We start from the raw sequence: 17,596 nt of genomic DNA, 5'->3' as shown, positions 1-17,596 counted from the left end.
GACTTCAAAGTGAAGATCAGTCACAACTTAACCACATTACTGGACTTCCGCTCAAGCCCTCATTCCAAGGTACTCTGAAATACAGACACTGTATTCCTGGAACTGGCAATACCTTGAGAAATGGGAAATTACCTTGTGAGTTGATGTTTCAGCATCCGATTCCCAAGGTCATGTCTCAATTTTGGGCTTTTTACCACTATCATGTTTCTCCACAGTTCTGGTGGTGAGAAATGTCTGGGCAGGGTTGACATCCGAAGTGCAATTTTCCAGTGTTACTTGTAAACTCGATTCGGCCTGTAAGTCCTGTTACTTCTCAACTGAAAATGAGCAGTTTAGTGAGGTATTAAAATTCAGTACATGTAAGCGAAGATAGGATCCGGATACATGAATATTTCGTCAACATTTCTAACATTAATACAAAGGATGGCTGAAGTAACATGTAAAATGTAAGGCCTTTTAATGTGTTCATGTGGATGTATGTGCCTTTTTTAATGTTAGAACCCAAAGCGCAGTTTGTCTTTCTGAAATGTCATGTTTATGGTGATCAGTATCAGGAGGACCTGCTAGGCTTCCACTGTGCTCATTGCAAGATGAACATTATGCACTTTTCGATTCTTGCTGACGATGTAGCATGGCCTTCTGCGCAGTCTGCTGCTGCTGTTGTAGCACCTTTATTTGGGAAAGTTTAAGGACAAGGCTGTTTGTGTGGTAAATTGCAGTTATGTTTTTTGAGTGTTGTCGCACTCACTGGGGCTTCTCCCATAGATTCACAGGCTTATCATTTTCCCCGTCTTTAGGCAAGGAATTCTAGCAACTGTTAAAGGGCGAATGCTATTCCTCCCTTAAAAGCCTTTTAGTTCCATTTTCACTAATGGATGGTCCTTCTAGCTCGACTCCTTTTGGCTGTTTCAGATTATTTATAAAATGGCTGGGAGAAATGTATCCAAAGCTGAATGCGTTGGGAATATGTTTTAGGGTCGTGAGAAAATGGGGTGTAACGAGTGAAGTGGGGCACGGAGTGAGGCTTTTTATAGATTTGACAATAATAGTGTGAATTACATATATTAAGCTACTAATAGTAATTTGTAAATTCAGTTTTTGAGGCTTTTTATAGATTTGACGATAATGTGAATTACATATATTGAGCTACAAATAGTAATTTCTGATTTCATTTTTTCTATATTAATATGCTGCAGTATTTGCACATTAATTGTTCTTCACTAAAAAGGCAAAGCTTTATTTAGATTTGTTTTTTTGTAAATCCAGTGCCTTAATTGCTGGGCCATGTTGTTTGTATCTTCCCTGTAGAAGTGAAGAGGTCCCGTGTAGCCTCGGGAGGCGCTTCCGAATCGACCGGTGGCTTTGCCAAACACATTCGATCTGATATGGACCTGTCGCCTGTGACCAACGCACTCAGGTTTGAGCACTCTTCTTTTATAGAACCTACAGCCCAGTTATATTCGTGTTTGACACCGATGGATTGACTAACAGCGCACTAGAGCCAAGAACTCGAGATTTGACGGAAACTGTATGTCAATTTATATCTGAAAGAGACACGTTAGTATTAGATTCCTTACCTTAGAATATCCCCAGGCGTCAGACTGGATCCGGCAATTTTTGCGTAGCAGTACACTTGCGCGTCGGTAGGCGTCGTCGGCGGCTCCGTGCCAGTCGTCGGCGCCGTGATGATGTCGTCGGAGTACTTAGACGCCGCCTCCGCGTGCTGACGTCAGTTCTTCTTTTTTCCGCGCCAGCAAGCGCAGATCTAGAAAAAGCAGTAACCCTAGTCAATTTTTCATCACTTTTTGATTGTTCTCGAAGTCTCTCGACTCCGAACGGTGCCATAGGGATGCCCGGGTTCAAGCCCTGTGATGATTGCGACCGCCTGATGTCGGTCACGGATCCTCACCGCGTCTGTTTATCTTGTCTGGGCGTCGACCACGACGACAAGGCCTGCTCCGACTGCCGGGCCCTCTCTTCGAAAGCCAGGCGGGAGCGGTCCCGCAGGCGACTCGAACTCCGGCAGCCGGTCCCGCGCCGTGAGAGGTCCCGATCCCATGGGAGGTCGAGGGACAGGTCGCGGGCTCGGAGCCACCACAGTTCCGAGAGTAGTCCGCACTCTCCGGGTCGAAGTCGTCGTCAGGTAAGAGGCACAAGAAGTCCAAGCGGCGTCATCTCTCTTCGGACTCCCCCCGACGCTCGCGCGATGCGGCCGGGGGTTCCGGTGACACCACCCACACGGCTCCGTCGGAGTCGCGGGCGCCGCGTACAGCTCCACACCCTCCGGTCCCTGGGCTGAACGCGTCGCAGGAGGAGATCGAGTGCTTCCTCATGGCCATGAGGAAACTCTCCTCCGGCGGGCTCCGCGGCGCCTTCGGGCCCAGCGGACCCGTCTGGGGCCCCTAGCGGGTCGGCGGCTTCGGCCCCGACGCCACCGACGCCTTCGGGCCCGGCGCCGCAGGTCCCCACTATCCCGACGCCGCCGACGCCTTCGGGCCCGGCGCCGAGGGGTTCAGTTGTCCCGGCGCCTTCGGGTCCGGCGCCGCAGGATGCCGCTGGACCTCCTTCGGGATCTGGTTCGTCGCCGGTGGATCTTACGACTTCCCCGGCGTCGGACCCGCATCCGGCGCCGTCCCCGGTTCCACCTTCGTTCCTGTTCTGCCGTCGGGACGGCCCCGATGGGCACCGCTCCAGACGTCGTTTGGTGAATTTCACTTTTATGAACAGGCCCCATTAGGCCCCATTAGTTGAGAACCCTGAGTTTCAGGAGATGGGTGATGAATGGGACTGGGAGGGGTCTGAGGACCCTCTGACCAGGGAGTGTCAGGACTGGACAGGAGACCTTGGGGAGGCCAGTGCCCTGGACACCTCTCCGGACACTGGTTTTGTCTCCCCTCCTACCGTGGCTTCGGAGGAGGGGGCAACCTATAGTGTGGTGCTGATGAGGGCTGCCAAGGCCTTGGGCCTTGAGCTCCCCGTCGCGGCGGTGAGGACTAACCTCACTGAGGTCCTTAAACCGCAGTCAAGCTCGGCCGAGCCTCTGCTGCCCTTTAATGAGGCCTTGACCGACGTTCTTCTGGGCACTTGGTCCAAGCCCGCTACGGGTTCGCCCGTAGATAGGAACGTGGCCAGACGCCACCGCCCAGCCCCGGGCGACCCATGTTTCCTGTCCACCCACCCCACCCCCGAGAGTCTGGTCATCCAGGCCTCTAATTCCCAGACCGCATTCCGGTCCCCCCCGCCGGACAGGGAATCCAAGAGGTATGAGCAGTGTGGAAAGAAGATATTCTCATCCCTTAGTTTGGGTCTGCGGTCTTCCAACACCGCATGCCTCTTGGGCTGTTACACCCACTCCCTGTGGGATACGGTCGCGGATGTGCTGCCAGAGTGTCCGTTGGAGGTACGGGCCAAACTCTGCCAAGCCCTTGTGGAGGACCGGGACGCAGCCAAGTATTCCATTAGGTGTGGGCTGGATACCACCGACTCGCTAGGCAGAGCCATGGCAACGACGGTGGCGGTCAGACGCCACGCCTGGCTGAGGTCCGCCAACTTTTCGGCAGATGTCCAGAACACTCTCATGGACATGCCGTTCGATGGCCGTCGCCTCTTTGGCGACAAAGCAGACCATGCGCTCGAGCGCTTTAAGGACTCCAGGGCTACGGACAAGTCTTTGAACCTCTCGGCCCCGCGCCAGCAATCGGCTGCTTATCACTCCTTTCGTGGCCACGGAAGGGGTGCGCCCACACGTGCCGCTAGCCACGCTCCGCAGGGCAATACCCAACGCGGTGGCGGCCGTGGTAACCGCCGTCCAGGCGGTAGGGGTCAACGGCGAGGTCAGTCCACACCTTCTCCCGCAGCATCCGCCTCTAAACCCTCCTAGTCCGTGCTTTCAGGCCCATGTGACGCCAGTGGGGGGCAGGGTTCGCCATCACCACCTCCACTGGCGCACTGTCACTTCGGACAGGTGGGTGCTGCAAATCGTCCGAAGGGGCTACTCCCTCCCCTTCGAGGAGACTCCTCCAGCCATGCCACCGCAGAACCACCGTGTATCGGGGATCATTTGCGACTTCTGCAGGAGGAAGTTATGGCCCTCTTGGCCAAGGGGGCCATCGAGCGCGTTCCTGGGCCAGAAGTAGGGTGTGGTTGCTACTCCCACTACTTTCTGGTACCCAAGAAGGGCAAGGGGGGCCTACGCCCTATCTTGGATCTACGGAACGTCAACGGCTTCCTCCGGAAGGAGAAGTTCAAGATTCTGACACTGGCTCAGGTCCTAGCTGCCCTGGACCCAGGAGACTGGATGGTAGCGTTGGACTTGCAGGACGCTTATTTCCACATCCCCGTCCTGCCGGCCCACCGGCGCTACCTGCGGTTCACGGTTGGCCACGAGCACTTTCAGTTTACCGTGCTCCCTTTCGGCCTTACCAGCGCCCCACGGGTGTTCACAAAGGTGATGGCGGTGGTCGCAGCTCATCTGCGCAGGTTAGGGGTTTCAGTCTTCCCCCACCTCGACGACTGGTTGTTGAAGGCGGACTCGCCCCAGACAGTCGTCAGCCACCTCCGGACTACGGCAGATCTCCTGCACCAGCTGGGGTTCTCCATCAATGTGCCAAAGTCACACCTGTGTCCCTCTCAGAAGCTCCTCTTCATCGGAGCGGTTCTGGACTCGGCGCAGTTTCGGGTTTATCCACCCGAACAGCGGGTCCGGGATATTCAGGCTCTGATTCCCATCTTTCAGCCGTTATCCCGGGTCTCGGTCAGGTTGACGCTGCGGCTCCTGGGGCTGATGGCCTCCTGCATCCTTCTGGTGCATCACGCCAGGTGGCGGATGCGGGCTCTGCAGTGGGACCTGAAGTTTCAGTGGGCCCAGCATCAGGGCAATCTGTCCGACCACGTCCTGATCTCGGAGGGCACTGCAAGACCACTGCAGTGGTGGCTCGCGGACCGCGATTGGGTCAGCGGCAGATCCCTCTCCCTTCCCCAACCGGAGCACGTAGTTGTGACGGACGCGTCCCTCCAGGGCTGGGGAGGCCACATGGGAGAGGCGGAGATCAGAGGCCTCTGGTCTCTGGCAGAGGCCCGGCTCCACATCAACCTGTTGGAGTTACGGGCGATTCGTCTAGCACTGAAGGCATTCCTCCCCTCTGTCCGGGGGAGTGTAGTGCAGGTGTTCACGGACAACACCACCGCCATGTGGTACTGCAACAAACAGGGCGGGGTGGGGTCGTGGTTTGCCAGGAGGCTCTGCGCCTCTGGCAGTGGCTGGAACGCCAGGGCGTGACCCTGGTGGCTCAACACCTGGCGGGTTCTCTGAACGCCAGGGCGGACGAGCTCAGCCGTCGGTGCATGATGGATCACGAATGGCGTCTGAACTCGGTCGTGGCGCAAGGCCTCTTTCAGCAATGGGGAGAGCCTTGGTTAGATCTATTCGCCACCGAAGAGAACGCGCAATGTCATCTGTTCTGCGCGTTGGCATTTCCAAGGCGGCACTCGCTCGGAGACGCTTTTCGTCGCGAGTGGAGTTGCGGTCTGTTGTACGCCTTTCCGCCTATACCACTTCTGCCCAGAGTGCTGAAGAAGATCAAGCGCGACCGGGCCCAAGTCATCCTTGTGGCTCCGGACTGGGCGAGAAGGTACTGGTATCCAGAGCTACTCAATATGTCAGTCGATCCCCCGGTTCGTCTGCCTCTTCAGGAGGACCTTCTGTCGCAGCAGCAGGGGACGGTCCTCCACCCGAGTCTGTCCAGTCTCCACCTCCATGCTTGGAGATTGAGCGGCGACAGTTGAGGCCATTTGACTTGCCTCCTGAAGTCTGTAACGTCATTCTGGCAGCCAGGCATCCCTCCACGAAGTCGGTATACGCCTGCAGGTGGAACAGATTTGTGGCATGGTGCACAGCAAAGGCTGTGGATCCTCTTGCTGCCCCTCTTCCTGAGGTTCTTCTCTTCCTTCTTTCTCTTGCCCAGCAGGGCTCTGCTCTGGGCACTATCAAGGGCTATCTTTCTGCCCTTTCAGCCTTTCTCAGGCTACCTGATCAGCCTTCTTTGTTCAAGTCCCCTATTGTGAATAGATTTCTTAAGGGCATCACACGCACGTTTCCTCCTGTTCCGTTTGTGATGCCTCAGTGGGACTTGAACCTGGTTCTTACATTTCTGATGTGCGCTCCCTTTGAGCCGCTTCACAACTGTCCTCTTCGCCTTTTGACTTTGAAGACTGCTTTCCTGGTTGCCATCACCTCTGCCAGGAGAGTGAGTGAGCTCCAGGCCCTTTCTTGTACTCCACCTCCTTTCTGTCCATCCGGACAAAGTGGTGTTACGTACCAAACCTTCTTTCCTGCCCAAGGTTGTCACGGCCTTCCACATCGGGCAGTCTATCACCTTGCCAACCTTCTTTCCGCCACCGCATCCCTCTAAAGAGGAAGAGCGGCTCCACCGTCTGGACCCAAAACGTGCGCTCTCATTTTATTTGGATCGCACACGCCCGTTCCGGGTGGATAACCAACTCTTTGTTGGTTACGTGGGCGCTAAGAAGGGGAAAGCGGTACACAAGAGGACCATCTCCCGGTGGATCATCTTATGTATCCAGGCATGCTACTCCTTGGCTAGAAAGGAGCCTCCTGCTGGATTGCGGGCTCATTCTACCCGAGCCACGGCGACTACCACTGCCCTGGGCAGGGGAGTGCCCTTACAAGACATCTGTCAGGCAGCTACGTGGGCATCGCTGCACACGTTTGCAAGACACTACTGCCTGGACAGCCAAGTCCGGAGGGATGGCTTCTTTGGCCGTTCCGTCCTCCAGGACTTTCTGGTGTGATTATTGGTTCGCAGACCCACCACCGGGGTTGGTATTGCTGGGGTATCTATTCTAAGGTAAGGAATCTAATACTAACGTGTCTCTTTCAGATGCACAAGTTACTACTTGTGTAACGATATATCTGTAAGAGACATTAGTTAGTATTAGATTCCTTACCGACCCACCCATCCTCCCCGTTCTGCGAACCAATATCTAGGGTTAGGGTTGTCCCCTTTCAGGGCCCTAGTTTCAATGGCACCAGTGTTGGTTTTTAACATGGCTCTGCGTTTCTGGCGCGGAAAAGCTGTGTCTAAGAACTGACGTCAGCACGCGGAGGCGGCGTCTAAGTACTCCGACGGCGTCATCGCGGCGCCCACGACGCCGACGACGGACGTGGAGCCGCAGACGACGCCTACCGACGCGCAGGGGTACTGCTACGCAAAAATTTCCGGATCCAGTCTGACGCCTGGGGATGTTCTAAGGTAAGGAATCTAATGCTAACTAATGTCTCTTACAGATATATCGTTACACAAGTAGTAACTTGTGCGTTAGAATGATTACAACATCTAGAAAGTCAAAATGACAAGGGCAGCGCCTGTGGATTCAAGGCCAAATGAAGCTATTTGGAACGCTTTCAGAAGCTGTTTTTTAAAACATACGTTTTACAAAGTGTGCCGCGGTTCTAACTGGGTTTTATCTAAAGCGTTAGACGAGGCTGCTGCCGAACCGTATGCCCAAGAGTTTGCCTTTATGGTGGCCACTGATATCAAATATGGTGCTTTTCACACCAGGGGGATAATTTATGGAAAACGCAAAATTTAAACTGCTCTTTTCTACCCGAAAGTAGTCGTTATTTAAATATAATGTTCTGGTTGGGTGGATGTCTGCGATTATTTTTGGAACTGTAGGCTGCAAAAAAAGATTGAATTGGATAATAATTTCAGTTTTAACAGAAGTGTTAAATGGCTCGAGGTTTAACGGGTTAAGTGCTCGGCCTTGCAGATCTTACTGTAATTGTGTGAATAAATTTGTCGGCTGTTCACGCTAGCACGAGCACTCTCAGAAGGTTGTCTGTTTTGTTCATTTGACTACTGAAATTCAATGTGGCATCCGAGAGACATAGGTGGGAGTTAATGCAAATTACTTTTTAAATTTTCGCTCGAGACCTATTGCTGTGGAGTTGGCTCTCAAGGGAGACAGACCTGGGCACGCGCGTTGATTTCACATCGTGGACGCGCATGCCCAGTCTCCCGGAGCCGTGCACATCTCTTGCTCCACATTCCACATTCACAGCGTCGGCCTCTCACAATCACGCGCGCACACAGCCACACTCACGGAAGCACACGCGCGCGCACACACTCACACACGCTGGCACACACACACACACAGACACCCCTCCTCCCCCTTACCTCACCGGGCTCTTGTTGTTGATTTGGCGGCCCCCTCCCAGGGCCGCACAGCACTTCTCAAGGACAGCGACGAAGACCGCAGGCGCCGCCACTGGGCACGAGCCGCAGGATACGCTTATGTGCACGCTCACAGTGTGCCTACAATGTGCACATCGCGTTCTTTCGCTTTCCCTCACTTTCCCTCCCCTGTGGAGACAGTTTGTTTGCTGACTCGCTGTTTAGCAAAACTACAGGCTGCAGAGTTCAGTGAATCAATTATGGCTGTCTCAGCAGACCAGTGTGCCCTCTCGTCCTGCTGTCCACCCTGACAACAGGTCCAGTGATACCGACGAGGGTCAGGCCACAGAGGCACCTCCCGCACAGCAAAGCGACATTCAGCGCCTCAGTGTCCAGACTAACGTAGTAGCTCCCAGCGCTGCGGGTCGTACTCACTGTTTCACAAGTCTCCCAGGCCTGCAGCACTGCACGTGCCATGTTCCAGCACCGTGCTGCTACAGGGACTCGCCGAAACACTACCACTAATGTCTCACCGCTTGCTCCCTTGCTCGGGGGTGTGCTTGGCCCCAGCTGGATGCTGGCCGCCAAAGGGATCCTTAGCAGCTCATGGGTCTCGCAGTGTTCGTGCTGTATGCTTTTCTTCCCAGCGGGGGCTCGGATCTCTCATCTTGCGCCCTCCTCCTCGCTTACTTCTGTCTGGCTCTCTCCGCTTCACAAGGCCTTACAGGCTGCGGACCTACACAGCTCAGCACCGCATGCACATCCTACTGTCTCAAGCGGAGTTCTTCTCCAATCCTGAGCTGGGGAGACTTCCAAAGCACTCCGCAACATCTCTCCAGTGCCCTGATACAGATGCTGGGCTGATTTCTGTAAAGTAGACAGCAGATGCCATGATTATAAGCAGATTATTAAACCTGACTGGCAGAGCTGCATTACAGTGCGGCCACCTTGCTGTGGGCCCTCTAGCCCCTCAATAGTGTGTTACTTTATGTAAAATAATAAAAAACTGTAGAATTTCACTGAAACACAAAGGTAAGAGGGATGTCATACTTAGGTTCACTTTTTACCCATTCAAAATCATAGAAATTTGGCAGTTAAAGTTATATAGTTATATTTATCTGAAGAAACTCTAACTCGTGCCGTTAAGTAACTCTAGGCCACGAGTTATAGTTTCTTAACCTAAGTATAGCTAATATATATGTCTATCCCCCCCCCAATAAAATTTTGCAAAACAAAAATTAAAGCTAAAAGGCTTGGCAGTTAATTAACGTTGTATCTATTGGCATTGCCTCTGCTTGTTTTAGCTGCAGCTGTTGCCAGAATCTTTCTGACATGGAGGGTAGCATGAAGATAGAGCCCGTATGTTGCCATCTGTTGACTCTTGAGAAAGCTGTTTTGCTTGAATCTCAGACTGCCCTGGCTCATTTAGTCAGGTGATTCAGATACATTTTTCTCTAAATGTTTGCTCTGTGCAGCTCCTGTTTTTCTGGGCCCCTGCCTTTGATCTGAGCATGTACAGCGCGGGCTGTTTATCTCCAGAGATAGCAGTCCACAAGGCGGGCGGCATCGAAAATGCGCGCAACTTTCATTCAGATTAATTATGTTTACAGGTAACGGGAGCGCATAATATTTTCTATAGACGCGTCGGGTGCTTTCACATGTATAAGTGCCATTCAAACAAAAAAAAGTGTGAAAAGTTTTCCGTTTCGACATGGGAAGTTTAGTGTGGTGCGGATGACGTGCGATTGCCGTTCTTGGCTGCAACACTTGTACGTCTCCACCGACCAACATATGTTGCACAATTTTGATTGTTGTGCAGATCCGTGGGGTGACCTTGGTATATTTTTTTGAAGGGCTACGGAAAGAAATGTTAATGCTTCATTTCCCACTACATTTCTCCCAATAATGCTCTCACAAAGCCCCCATTTATCATTATCATGGTGAATATGCTTCTACAGCTCATGCCAAACCGCATTCTGTCACAGCCCTATCAGTTAGAAATCCGTGGGTGAGCCCTGCCTTCAGGGTGGCCCTGGGCGCTGTCAGGAGGCGTTACAGGGTCAGTCCATGGCGTCTGAGGGCAGTAGAGGACCTGAGAGCATCCTGAGGGGTTCTCAGGGGCCCTTCGCGCCCTCACTCTATCCATCTATCGCCCTCACTCCATCTATCAATCGCCCTTACTCCATCTATCGATCGCCCTCACTCTATCGCCCTCACTCTATCGATCTATCGCCCTCACTCTATCGATCTATCGCCCTCACTCTATCCATCTATCGCCCTCACTCTATCCATCTATCGCCCTCACTCTATCCATCTATCGCCCTCACTCTATCCATCTATCGCCCTCACTCTATCCATCTATCGCCCTCACTCTATCCATCTATCGCCCTCACTCTATCCATCTATCGCCCTCACTCTATCCATCTATCGCCCTCACTCTATCCATCTATCGCCCTCACTCTATCCATCTATCACCCTCACTCACTCTTATCTATCTATCGCCCTTCCTCCCTCTATCTATCGCCCTTCCTCCCTCTATCTATCGCCCTTCCTCCCTCTATCTATCGCCCTTCCTCCCTCTATCTATCGCCCTTCCTCTATCTGTCTATTGCCCTCACTCTATCGCCCTCACTCACTCTTATCTATCGCCCTCACACTATCTATCGCCCTCACTCTGTCTATCGCCCTCACTCACTCTTATCTATCTATCGCCCTCACACTATCTATCTATCGCCCTCCCTCTATCTATCTATCGCCCTTCCTCTATCTGTCTATTGCCCTCACTCTGTCTATCGCATCACCACAGCATCACTCACCACCACCACAGCATCACTCCGGGGCACCACAACATCACTATGCGCGACCACAGCATCACTGAACACCACAGAATCACTCGTCGCCACCACATCACTCAGCGCCACCACAGCATCAATCTGTGCAACCATTCAACAACAACTGGTTCAAATATGTTCTCTCAATGTTTCAAGCTTTATTACAAATGTCACAAAAAGATGTTAATATTTCACTTCTGTTCTTGGATTTTCTTCACAATAAAATACACTGAACATAATCTTCACAAAAGTTGTTTACAAAAGTTTACGCTATTGCCATTATAAATTACAATAACTTTTATTTAAGTATTAATTATTTAAAAAAAATTAAAGCCATTGTTATTTGTAATATCAATACATCGAAGTCACATAAATACAACACATATTGCATTAAAAATGCTATAGGTGTCATATTTGCGAAAGTTAAAACTATTGGCATTGTAAATGTCAAAGCTATTATTTTCGCTATTTTCAAAACCAACACTTAAATAAAACATTTATCATTTACAATACCAATAGTTCAAACTTTCCTAATGCGAGACCTATTGCATTGCAAATGCTTGTTTTAAATTTGGAAGGGACTGTTTTTGCGGTTCTGTGTCTTAAATCTGTGTAATGTCATGCAACGATGCGGTGACGCTTTTTTCTGCTTCTTGTTTTTCAGTGAGGACAGGATTCGATATTCCAGCACTCAGCCAGAGCCTAGAACTGCACTCTCCTCCTGGGAGTCGAGTCACTCATGTATAGACACACTTGTGCAAGGCATGAGTTTCTCCCAGCCAGTGTGCCCAGACCACATGTTGCTCAGTAGCCAATTATTGGGAACTCCGGGGGCATCCCAGGTAACGTGGCACTATGTGCAGTCTTCTATTACACTTCAGCTAACGTGGCACTATGTACGTACTGTATCACATACAGCTCTTCTCCTAAATATATTCTTGTTAACCTTAAATGTCTACAAACAGTTTCATACGTGGCCATGGTTTTATTTTATTGTATATTCCATGCACATTCTGTTCAACATTTAAACAAAGTGGTTGAGTTTCAGGGTTCTATATACTAACATTATTAAATACTTATTGTTGATAACAATGTGTTCTTTGTTCTAAGTGTCCTTTTAAAAATATTTACTTTTTAGGTAGTACGCCTCTTTTACCTCTACCCTTATCCTTTCATGATTTTCTTAATCCTCTTTCTGTTATAACTTATTCTCAACTTGTCCTTTGCTATTTTTTTTAATCTCCAAAGTTTTTGATTTTCCCATATTACTCTGCAATTATCTTTTCATGGGTCGCACTATAAGAAACAAACACATGCCCCTTTGTTTTGCTCCTAATGTAATCTCTTGGAGTAAAGTAGTTACACACCAACGTTCATTTTTACTTAGAAGACAACGTAGAAACAAGAAAAATTTACTGAACTTGAATTGTGCTTATCCCTGAGTTACCTCATTCAGTATTACAGCATATACAGAAGTGGACCTGAATGATTTCCACAACAAAGGATAAAAGGTTAAGAGACCTATGTGGCACTCTATGTACTCAAATCCTGAATCTCTTCATATACCCCCACTTCCTTTAGCCAAGTCTCCTTTTCTCAGCAGAACAAGGGTCTGTTAGCACCTGTTAACCCACTGTTTTACGCATTTCTTCCAGAACTTCACTGTGAGGAAGGGAATAACTTTGTTTTAAAGCTCTTGGCACTCTATTTTCCCAAGGTACGCAGCCTAATCGGGAAAGACACAAATCAGGGTATCGAGCATGCAAACATTAGACTCACTGATGATGAATTCAATGTGCAGAAGCAGGTTAACAACCGAATGCTTGAAATTTGATGGTCGGGAATAAGATTTGATACTTGTTAGATGTGTTCATTTACTCCTGTTTGTATTTGAACAACGCATGTTCAAACACACACCCCTTTAATGTACCCAGGGAAGGGAACTAGAGGCTATTGGGTCTCAATGGTGAGCTGACCTCCCAACACAATATATGCACACAAAAAGAGCTACTTGAGATTTGTTATTTTACTAAATATGCACCCCTCATCGTTCTACCCAACATGATGTCCATTGTTGGGCATACACAAAAGTGTGACTGGTTGTCCTCACACACCACCAAGTGTCATGCTTCATCTGATGACCGCTCACTCTCTCCAAAAATCCAGTTTGATGGAAAGTGGGCCTTCACCTGGAGTCAGGGATGCACTTCTAAGTAAGAGTGGACCCGAGATCTAAATGTATTTTTATTTTCTAGACTAGACACTTGGTATTAAAACCAGTCATGAGGACAAGGGGAATTAGTTCTGCATCACCACTCTACCATTGACATGTTTCTGCCTGGTGGCTCATGTGAGTCTGTGGCATTCTTCAGGGCAGAAATACGGGATCCTAGTGTTCAACCATACAGTAGCCTTGCCACTGAAAAACAAAGAGGGACCTGTGTCTATCTCTTATATATCTGGCCCATATGTACCTGCAAGTAAATAAAAACACTCTTTAGATTTTCATAATTTGTAGATATAGGGAAACACTATAATTCGTAGATAATTGTATGCATGCAGCATTCGCATGCTTGGTGTTATGTGGCACTGTACACGTGAAGTAACACAAAAAATTATCTCTTAGTTGTTAGACCAGCTAACAATCTTACCCAACTGTTGGGTCTTAAGGCCCCATGGAGGGAGGGCTCAGGAACCCTTGTAGTCCCACTCTGAAGGTAGTAGATGGGAGGAAGCTCAGTATCATTTCGTTATGATATATGCTCCCACTCGCGGTCTTCCATATCAAGGGATACATTATCCCTACCACATTCACCCTCTTACTTAATCAAGGTGCGTTCCTCTCAGAAAGCCTATTTGCGCCTGCCCCTTCCTCCCGAAGAGTGTCGGGTGGAGCGAGGGTCAGAGTGTTTCCCTGTAACAGGATTGCCCATACCTGCTGCAGCATTTGTTCCGGAAAGAACCAGGACACTACTCCGATGGAGTCTGCCTGGTTCTTGATATCATTACAGCAACGTCCTTAGCCGAGCATTTCCAGTCGAAAGTGAAAGAATCATAGGTTATGTAGTCCAGTGTATCGAGGCCAATGTAATGACAGCCGACGTAAAGAAAAATATGAGGGACACGTTTTTATTAGGGACTACTTGTGGTACAACTCGTTTTTTAAGAAAAAAATGTTTTTGAAACAATATTCTTTTATGGTAAGCAAGAACCCTTCTCAAACGTATCTTCTTTTTGAATCTGTAGGTTCAGATCGCAAACCGATTTGTCATATAATAGAGTGGACATTTCATGGAGTGGAACCCTTTTTAATGACTCCATGTCAGAAAGGCCATATCCCCCAAGTGTGGTAAAATACAGCTACAAAGAAGTGGAAAGCCACAGTAGTGATCAAATGTGATGGATTCTTGACCTGCACTTAATGGTTTTATGTCTGTTGTAACCATGGTATTTCATCATTCATCCCCTTTTCCCATGTTCTCAATCGATGCACCCATCTTTGTTCATGTACAAGTAGTTTTTTCTGGGGATCTAGGGTGTTAGTGTTTACTTTCTAAATAACCACCCACGTCAACATACCGTGCTTTTGGAGAGGGTGGATTGTCCTATGATGAAGCACGACACATGGTGGTGTGTGAGGACAACCTGTCACATTATTGTGTATGTCCAACAATGGACATTTTTGTGTATGTCCAACAATGGACATCATGTTGAATAAAACAGTGAGGGGTGCATAATTAGTCAAATAGAAAATCTCTGGTAGCTCTTTTTGGGTGCATGTATTTGAACACCCAACCCACATCTTGCTTTCATTCCTCAATTCTTGTTCACTACTTGATTCCGTCCAGTATCATTAACTATACACTGACCAAGAAGAGGTCAGTGAGGGTTTTATTCCACTTGTCAGGGACAACTATGCCCTGACCCAAACTTTTGCTTTGGAAGGTCATGGTGCCAAATACCAAGGCTGCATAGTCTTGATGTAGCCCTCATCTTTAATCCATCACCAAAAACTAACTGCCCCTCAAACTCATTCCTGCATGTTCTTTTTCGTTCCTTTGTCACTGTTTTTCCGCCTTTCTCTTCCTCCTTCTTTTACCCTTTTGTGTTTATCTCTTTCTTTTTATTGGTCAAAGTATGATGTGGAACAATAAGTGCTGGTGCCAAATTGTTGAAATTCAGAATTGCATGTACCTACGTCCATCAAGGTCACCTCTGGTTTTCTCAGTGAGCATAACCTGTTGTCAGCCTGCCGACCAGGAATGGGTTTTCATCATATTAGGGATTGGTGTTAAACCCTCACATGCAGGTTTCAAGGACTTCTTGGAATAGTATCCTAGTTTAAAATTGCCCCTCATGCAGGTTGATTTCTCCAGTCACTGGAAATTCAAGTTCCCAGAAGGTAATGTCAGAATTTGAGTATGGACTTCCATAACACGATTGTTCTCTAAACACACAGCTATATGTGTGCCCAGGACTAAAGAGTACAATTTTGGTGTAGGTGTTCCTACACTCACCTAGGGGTTACAGGGGTTTCCCCTACCTGGTTAGCACCATATTAATTGGAATTTATTTCACACATATGCAAATATAGCAGAGCGCCACTACTTCCTATCTACTGAAAACCCTCCCCTTTGAGTATATCTAGATGAGACGTTAACAACAAGTTGAGATGGAATCCAGGTTCTCTCCGGTTCAGGTCTGGGCTCCCAGATAGTCCAAGAGATCCATAAGTTTTTGCATCCTTGAAATATTTCAGAGGAGCAACACTGTTTATCCAAAAAGGCATGATGTAATTGTCTTGTACAGCCTCCTTTCCCCGTATTCTTTATACCTACCATAGGTCTGTGATGTTGAACGCTAAAAATCGTGTCATTTTAGCGTGTAGGATTCCTATTCGATTTCTGATCTGTTGAGATGATATATGTTGCAGCTATTTACGTTCATCACAAAAGCCCCTATATATATATTTTTAATGTTTTTGGTACTTTTATATAGCGCAAACTCGCCCCAAAGGTATCAGAGCGCTTTACATGAGCACCAGTTGCGGTACAGACGTACACATTCATTTTGCCACGAGGCGATTAAGTGATATGCCCAGAACCACTGGATGTTGAGCATTCCTGCCAAGACTTAAACCCAGTTCCCCAGCTTCGAGGTCGACTGCTCTAGCAGTTAGGCCACATGATAAGAAGAGTCCCCACCTGTAAAAAAGAGGTTTGACAGAGAGAGCGAGCAAAGAACTATTCCAGCAACCGATGATTTGCAGGAGTTTCTGAATAAACAAGAATGCAATGCTAGAGAGATGTAGTTGAAGGGAAGTAACTTTTTCCTGTGTACTGTGGCGGAGAAGACTGTTGAATTTTTGTATAGTAAAATTCTTTAAACATGTGAGCTATTACTGTTTGAATACCTGACATGGCTTTGGTGAGGTGTGTATGTTTTTGTAGGTTTTAAACTTTTTTTTCTGTTTCAGAATCCATGGCACCGTTTGGTGAAAAGGCTTACCCGATTCTTTACGAAGCTGGATGGTGACCAATCATACAGTACCCTGAAGGATGTCTGTGAAAAAATGGGATACACTTGGAAGAGAAGCTGCACCAACCAGGTACTTGATATCTTCATATCAGCATGTAGATATCTTGGGGCTAGAACAAGGCACTGAGTGTGCTGAGTGACGTAAGTTGACTATCCCATTTGCAGTTTAAAGAAACCAAATCTTTTAGTGTCCAAGAGGATTTTGATATGCATTATCTTCATCCTGGAAGACAGGCCACGTACCTGTGTCAAATAAAATCCCTGCTTATTCCAGTTACGTCTAAAACTTTCCAAAAGCATGTAACTATGATTGGGTTTTGCAGCGTGCATCTTTTCTGGATTCATGTCCTGTGCATTATTCCACGATGCAGTGGTAAAGTCCATAGTTGACTGCTTTGTAGTTGTTTTTTTTTTTAGTGGGGTCACCGAATCATCGACTATTTAGTTGTGTGTTCCTCCATGTATGACATTTGACACCCTGGAAATCTTCAAAGGACTCACCATCTTCCGATTTTCTGCAGTTGATTCTTGGAGCACAAGGGAATGCTCCGAAGTCAATTTCGATGCAGAAAGGCAAGCTGAAGCCAAAAGAGCCCCACATTTCCAAGTCAAAGGTTAAAGCTGGAGGCAGAACTCCAGAACTGACCTTAAAAAAGAATTGAGAGTGTGGGAGGGACTAGGCACCTTAAGGAAAGAACTGCTCGACACCGAAGAAAAGAGGCGAAACAACCTTCAATTAATAAAATTCTCTTGAGGGTAGAGAAAAAGAGAAGTCGCCTGGAAGCCGAAATGGAGGCCTTGTTGCGAAAAAAGAAAGAGTTTGACTGCTCTCTAAAGGAGTACAAAATCCTCCTGAAATCTTAGCAAGGGAAGCAACCATCAGGGCAGGGGGTTGCTGAAATGAAACCACCACTCACACCAGAACCTCAGGGAGTGACTGAAGAGGAGTTCTTTCAGTTCAAGGTGAAAGAAGAGCAGTCCTCGAACATGCCCCTTCAGTAGCAGGGGAGTCGATGGAAGAGTGGCAAGACA

General features: G+C 48.5%; 1 protein-coding gene across 1 annotated transcript in view; it reads left to right on the top strand.

Annotated features, from left to right (window-relative positions):
- Window positions 1-17,596, top strand: part of CHEK1 (checkpoint kinase 1) — a 188,031-nt gene that overhangs the window by 126,221 nt on the left and 44,214 nt on the right. Inside the window, exons 9-11 of the mRNA XM_078682330.1 lie at window positions 1,309-1,417; window positions 11,691-11,868; window positions 16,503-16,634. Coding sequence (XP_078538456.1) covers window positions 1,309-1,417; window positions 11,691-11,868; window positions 16,503-16,634 — 419 coding nt within the window. The remainder of the gene's footprint in view (window positions 1-1,308; window positions 1,418-11,690; window positions 11,869-16,502; window positions 16,635-17,596) is intronic.

This window comes from Lissotriton helveticus, chromosome 3_1 (assembly GCF_964261635.1).
Source record: "Lissotriton helveticus chromosome 3_1, aLisHel1.1, whole genome shotgun sequence".
NCBI lineage: Eukaryota > Metazoa > Chordata > Amphibia > Caudata > Salamandridae > Lissotriton > Lissotriton helveticus.
Note: the sequence above shows the minus strand (reverse complement) of the source record. Positions and strands in the feature narration are given on the sequence as shown.